The 7,459-nt window shown below is 33.4% G+C and overlaps 1 protein-coding gene across 1 annotated transcript; it reads right to left on the bottom strand.

The window, feature by feature from the left end:
• Positions 1-1,766: 1,766 nt before the first annotated feature.
• On the bottom strand, positions 1,767-4,191 carry LOC130664805 (uncharacterized). Its single transcript, XM_057464908.1, has 2 exons — positions 2,328-4,191; positions 1,767-1,963 (listed from the first exon to the last, which is right to left on the bottom strand). The coding sequence occupies exons 1-2, from the start codon at positions 3,233-3,235 to the stop codon at positions 1,960-1,962; spliced, it is 912 nt and encodes a 303-aa protein (XP_057320891.1). The 5' UTR covers positions 3,236-4,191; the 3' UTR covers positions 1,767-1,959.
• Positions 4,192-7,459: the final 3,268 nt, after the last annotated feature.

The following is a 7,459-nucleotide window of genomic DNA, read 5'->3' as shown; positions in this document are numbered from 1 at the left end:
ATTATGAGAAACGCCTTTAGTGAGATAGAAAATAAAAAAAAAATTATCTGTGAAATCAGAAAGGGCTTGTTACAAAAGTGGTCGATTTAGCGTGGAATGCCCCAAAAACATGATTGTGCTTTAATTATTCGTGGTCCTGACTCTAATGATGAAAGCATGATTATTATTTACAATTCTCAGTAAGTAAATTTAAAAAATGTATGATAAGAATATATTTGAGGTTGCGATTGCGTGTTTTGTTTTCGTTCTTCAAACTTTTGCAAAATTCGAACTTTTTGAAATAAAAAATTTATGTATAACTTGAAGTTAATAATTGCGTCGTTGCCAAACTTAATATTTATTCTTTTTGACTTTTTTTTAAATTCCAGTCCTCACATATGATTGGTCAATTAAAATGTTGCATAACTCAAAAACTACTCAAAATTTTCAAAAGTGGCAAAGGAACTTCATGCTTAGAATCACCTCCTCTATCTAAATTTTTTCGCTGTGAAAGTAATTCTGGATCACCCTGTATATATATATATATATATATATATCGAAACTATCAGACCTATTACAAAATATCATCAAACCTTTTTTGTAGACAATTTTATTCCCTAGAAGTTATTCCGAATAAAGTTTTTTCGAACTCCGCATTGTTTTCTAGTTATTTTTATTTTAATGTCAAGCTCTTAAAATCGATCAGAAGAATATTTTTTTTATGAGCATGACATTCAAATAAAAATAACGAGAAAACAATGCGAAATTTGAACGAACTTTATAGAAAAAACTTCTAGGGAATAAAATTGTCTACAAAAATGGTCCAATGATATTTTGTAATAGGTCTGATAGTTTCGCCGGAAAAGTAAGAAAATCTCAAAATTTGATATGAATTCGACTTCAACCTCAAATAACTTTTGAACAAGGCGATTCCTCAAAAAATGATAAGAATCTTATTTTGTAGAGCATTCAACTCCCTACAAAAATATGCCTGCAAATTATTCCTATGGAGCATCGTTAGCTACTTATAAAACTCAGAAGACGTAAAAAACATTTTTTCTATGTTATTCTTATGGGAAATAGAAAAGTGCAATGCGGACAATGTTAATATTAATATTAAGAGCTCTAATTTTTACAGGCGTCTTTTTTTATCTAATCGAAACTTTTGAACCTGTTTGGAAGAAAAAAAAATTTGTTTGTTTTTTGAATCACCTTAATATATATATATATATATATATATATATATATATATATATATATATATATATATATATATATATATATATATATATATATATATTGTAACGGGTTTTTCACCACCGGGGATCTACCGGAGTGAAGTCCGAATACACTTACGATTATTGGCAACCTTGTTCAAAATTTATAGTTGGGCGCCAGGTGATTTTACTATCACCAAATAAACAATTATCAAAATCGGCTCAGGGTGGCGGATCGGGGAAAGGTCAGACACTTAAAATTACGATAAATAATTGATCAGAATTAAACAAATAATCAGTCGTATTTTAATTAACAAAATCGTTGATCGGGATCAAAAATCAAAAGTAATCGGTTGCAAACAAAATAATAAATTGCCGGTGTCGGCTTGACTCGATATAAACAAAACAAATTTTCTCGTAGTTGATCGGAAAACAAATCAGTTCATTGCTAAAAAAAAACACAGTCGGTTCACGAAATTAAAATAAAATAATTTTATTGTCCGGAGACACACATACAGCGTTCGTATTAAGGGGTTAGGGGTACTCAGGGGTATGAAAAAATGATGATTTTCAATAATTTTTTTTTTGTAGTTAATTACTTTATTTGACAAAAATAAAAACATAGCTTTATTAGAACACGTTTCGATTTGACTTCACGAAAATTTCAAAAAAAAAAATTAATAATTCAAAAAGTTATCGCTGTTTTTGTAGAGCCCGTTCCTCCCGAAGTCCTTTGCGGTGATCATCATAAGTCCTTGGAGATTCATCTAAAATCAATCGGACAAGAAAAATTAGTTTTATTAATAGATAATCTTGTGCCTGATCGAAGCTTTTTTTTTTTTTTTCGAAATTAACAAAATGGCGGCCTCAGGAAATTTTTTTCAAATTTTCGAGAAAAAAACCGACAGTTTATTGTTAAAAAAAAATCGAAATTTTTGAAAAAAAAAAAAATCCTTCGATCAGGCACGAGTTTTTAATGTATTTCAAAAGTACAATAAATTTTATTGAAATCTACCGAGCAGTTTTTAAGTTACAGTGATCACCAGTTCAGAAAACATAGTTTTGAGAAAAACGCATTTAAAGTTTTGCTATGGATTTATGTCGAATTATAAGAATTATTTAATAACTTACACTGAGTCATCTATTCCTGGACCATATAATAGCTCTTCAGCCGACATAGCAGCTTCCAAAATATCGATTTGCTGGTGCCTACGTTGCAATCGACCTTCTCGGGTGTTATCATTAGCGCGCTTATCTGCTACTTTGATACGTGCAGCATCCATTCTTTCTGCATACCGATGAGAATTAGGCCCACAATTAAGTCCTAGTGTATTCATCAAGACTAATAATGAATTTATACCCTCATTAAATATACACATAGCAACGTATGCAGCTATTTGTACGATAGTAAAACTAGTATTTACCGTTTTTGGACATATTTTCCATACTAGTTGGTTAAAGCTTTCATTATTATTCTGATTGAATCCACCTACACATCTTGAAAGTAAATTTTCATTACTAAGATCTTCGTATATAGGCTTGATAGCTTTTAAAACATCAGAAGGTAAAGGAGAATAATCGTGAGAAAAGGTATCAAGCTCTCCTCTTGCTTCAGCGCGCTGGTAAGAGCACCAAGATTCTTCGCCTTTTGGACACATATCATGATTCGGTTTTTCATCACTCGAGCCGTAGTGATAAAAGGTTGCCATTATAGCAGATTTCATATTTTCAATAGAATCACAATGCCGGCGTATTGCTAAACCATAGTACACAGTTAGTTTGTCTATTAATTTTCCTGTGAGCTTACCTCGACCACCAAGACCTTTTTGTTTACTCTTCAGCGTACGTAATCGACTCCCCATCCGCTTTTGGACATGCCCTATACATTCCTTTTTATTTACAGTTGTATTTTCGTAAGGATCTGATTTTATAATTCCTGAATAGGTCTTGGAGTCACCATCACCAATATAGTTGGCATACTTAACTCCATATTTAGTTTCAGAATACGAAAACATTTCGACCATCGCATCCACCTCCATTTTCCCAGAAGACCCTTAATGATTAGCAGAACACACATCTTCATGCGATTGATACCATTCCTCGAACTCAACAGTATTTGTTTTTTTTTTCCAATACTCACATAGCTTACAATATGCACTTTTAATGTTTATGTCAAGAATCTTTCCAGTAAAATAGCCAATTATAGAAGAAACTCCAAATGACGATGTATATCCCCGTTTTTGCCAGGTTCCATCTCCCGATACAGTTAGATGATTTATATCTTCATTTTCAGTTGTTGGCATTGCTTGCTTTTCTTCATTCACAGCTTTCGTCATGAAGGTTTCTGCGACGGCTTTACTACAATTCAAAATCTGTTTCAGTAAAATTGTATGCGTAGATTTATCTAAAAAAGACGGCATGTCCATCAGGCCGCAAAACTTGCACAATCCTTCGTATCCTATTCCTAGTATTCTCATTACAAAAATGAAACGTCTGTTTATTTCATAAGAATGCCCAACGAAAGAACAGGAAGGAATATATTCATTTCCACAGTTATTACATGCAACTACAATTTTGAATCCCAGCCCACGTGTACTTGCTGTTTGAAACACTACATTTCCATCACATTTTTTACATTTTATAAGAGCAGAAATTGCAGTGAATACCTGAATAAAATTTATTATTCGAAATTCAGTACTGCTGTCTTCAGGTACATCATCTTCAGTGTTTTGTTTTAATTTTTTAGAAGATGTACTCTGAATACTTTCATCACGTTCGGCTGTTTTCGGATTAAAAACATTCTTTCTTTTGACTGAACGCGACTTATTAATTTTTTCAGAACTCCGAAGTTCTCTTGAAACCTTTCTAGAATCACGTCCCATGGTTAATAATTTAATTCACTTGAGAAATAATTTATCACAAAACTATCGACTGATCAGTGCAACGACTACAGGTATACTGGCAACCAAAAATTATTTTTCAGTTCTTGTACTACCTACAAATTGTGAATATATATATATATATATATATATATATATATATATATATATATATATATATATATATATATATATATATATAATTATAAATACATTAAAATGGGGAGATATTCATGACAATGAAACCCGAAAGGTCGGTTGCTTGCAGCTGTTTCTAGCTACCTGCACTCGAATGCCACGTAGCACCCGAGCGTCCTTTGGTCATTGTTAAATAACTCGAAAAGAATTTGTCGGATTCACTTCAAATTTTCACACAATATTTTTAAAATATTATACTTTAAGAAAATGCAAAAAAAAAAAAATCGATTTTTTGAAAATTCTGACTACCCCTAACCCCTTAACGAAATACTTGACGAGTGACGTCAGAGTATTCTTACACGGCGAGGCGACAAGACTGCTGTTGCGAATGAGACACAGATAATCCGTAGTTCTCAGAATTGCTCGAACGAAATAAAATAAAATATAAAATAATATTTTATTTCGGTAACGCGTTAAATTACACGATCAAATAATTATTAAGCGTAATTAATTATTTAATTTATTATCAGTACGTACGCACTGCACTTATTTATTAATTATTGCACTCGTACACTTTGTTCAGATTCGCGCCGATGCTTCGGCTTGTTCACTTGTTCACGAACTCGGTTATTGTCGGTCGTACTTAATTGTCGCGAATTATTGTTCGTTAATCAAACTCGGATTGATCTTACATGTCGTGATGCAACTCGATCATACGTCGGAATCGAAATTGTTCGTTTAGTCGAGTCGAATTGTTCAAATAAAAAAATAAACGTGGCCGTTCAGTTCGGCGTCTATCCCGGATCTCTCGTGACAATCAATGCGTCGAGTCGATTGCTTGGTCAAAGTCGGAATTTTTGCTCATAGGTGTCACTCGAATTGGCTCACCGGATAACTATTTATTTTATTCAAATAATATTGAACCACGGGTCGAGGTCGACTTTCCTCATGTTACAATATATATATATATATATATATATATATATATATATATATATATATATATATATATTGTAACGTCGGGGTAAACGTACAAACTATATTTCAGGTGGTGGATATAGTTTTCGTGTGTCTGACCCTGCTAGCTCTATTTGAGGCTCGTCTTTTATTTGATTTTTATCCGAACTGGCCTTACAAGACTAAAGCTAAACCTAGGTACTTAGCCTAATCTCGGAGTTCGGTATTGAAGTTCTTGGTGCTGATGAACTGGCGGCTGGTTGACCCTTGGAAATCGCCTCCTTGGATCGGTGGTTGACCAGGTGCTGCCTCTCTTATACTTAATTATAGGATAGTGGACTGGATCAGGTGAATTCACTCAAACTCTGGTTCAGTTTATAGTTTGGATAATTATTCATTTAACTAATAATTATCAAACTTGCCACAACACAAACACACTGGTACAATTCTAATAAACACACAACTAACTGTGTGTGATATCACTGTTACTGTGACTAAATGCACAGGGCTTCCTACCCAATAATACTCCAAATTATCGGATTATTTACCGATGCGCGTGTAATACTAACTAGTTACTATAACTGTTAACTAACTGTAACAATTATACTGGTTAATTAACCTGATTAACTAACTGTAATCAACTATAACGTTAATTAACACTGACTCTGATCTGGTAGCAGCAAAGCAAGTAAGACAAAAAGCTACGATGCGATATAGACTGCGAGTAGTACAAAAAGCTACTGCGCTATAGACTGCAGGTAGTACAAAAAGCATGAGGTACTGTTTGCACGTGCTTATATAGGCGGCAACGCCATATTGGAGCACGTGACAGCCACTACCTGAGCTTAAGCGGCGGCGCACGATCCCACATCGTAACAATATATATATATGAGCGGAATGAAACCTAGCCTGATATTGTGTGATTTGAGTTTTGATTTATCGAATATATATGTTATATATATATATTAGGGTGCTCCGTTTGAAACGAAGATTTTTTTTTTTCGTTCCCCATCAAAAATCTTGTTCTACATGTAAAAATAAAAATTCAGTGGAATTTCGAGCTCTTAATAACAATTTTAAGAAGTGGAACAACGTCGTTGAAGTTTTCCCATGCTAAAAGCATGTAAATTTTGATTCTTTTCTTTTTATCGAATAATACTCAGCCCCATATTCACGTATCTTATCGGTTCAAAGTTTTCTTGGAAGAGAACTGTATGTTCTTTGAAAAAGCCTGTATGTGCTTAGCAGCACCTTCAACTACAGCCCTCGTGGAAGCCTTGAAAGACTAATTTCCTACGAAATTAGTGGTTTTTTGTTGTTAACTTGTAAACGGTTGACTTTTGGGAAAAAAAGTACATACATTTTTTGTAGGAAATTTAGTCTTCTACAAAAAAGTTCTCATAAGTCAAATCTCTAAAATCAATATTTGAAAAGATATATGAACTTTTACTAAGTAAAATTCGAAATTTTAGCTAAATGTCAAGATTAACGGTTTTATAATTCAAAACCATTACATAAACCATGTTTTTTTTAACATAATCCATCTGATAGGTCCCAAGGACATCGAAAATTCGAAAGAGATTCTTCAAACCTGTGTTTTAATCATTCAATTTTTCAAAAGAATTGCAAATGAGGTTGATACTTAAAAACGATTGTAACGAGGTTGATGTTACCTCATTATCATACCATGATAATAGACGGTTACCGAGTTGTATACCATATGTTATCTGATTTACCTGCTAACATATTGATTAATTATTATTATTATTTCATAATCCCTTTCCATTTGTGTTTTAAATGGAAGGGATGCGCACCACGTCGGCGCGTAAGCACTGACGTGAATCTATAAAAAGGCCTGCGCGCCGATATATATCAGCTTTTTCTCATATACTCACTTTCACTATGAACTTATAATAAATACAGTTTTATATTTTAACTTCTTTCTTTTACCTTTTAACCACCTGTTTACGACTGAGTATCCAGTAGTATCTAAGTACTCCCTTAGATAATAATATAATCATAAACTGCTATGATTTCTTTCGTGTAAACCTGCCTACACATTATCCTGGCCTACAGTACCTGCCTGTAGAAGACGGCAACCCCGTAGAGGTGCATACATGCTGTATCCTCATCTTAGCCTATAGTACCTGCCTATAGGAGACGGTAACCTCGTAGCGATGTATACCTGCTACATCCTTTTCCTACAATACCTGCTTGTAGAGGTGCATACCTGCTGCACTCCTTTACTACAAATCCTGCTTGTGGAAGCGTGTACCTGCCACAATATTT

Source organism: Microplitis mediator, chromosome 3 (assembly GCF_029852145.1).
Source record: "Microplitis mediator isolate UGA2020A chromosome 3, iyMicMedi2.1, whole genome shotgun sequence".
Lineage (NCBI taxonomy): Eukaryota > Metazoa > Arthropoda > Insecta > Hymenoptera > Braconidae > Microplitis > Microplitis mediator.
The sequence above is the reverse complement of the archived record's forward strand: the minus strand, read 5'-3'. Positions and strand labels throughout refer to the sequence as shown.

What these genes read in the sequence shown, in the direction of transcription:
- LOC130664805 (XM_057464908.1), bottom strand. Translation starts at nt 3,235, where the DNA reads ATGGAGGTGGATGCGATGGTCGAAATGTTTTCGTATTCTGAAACTAAA.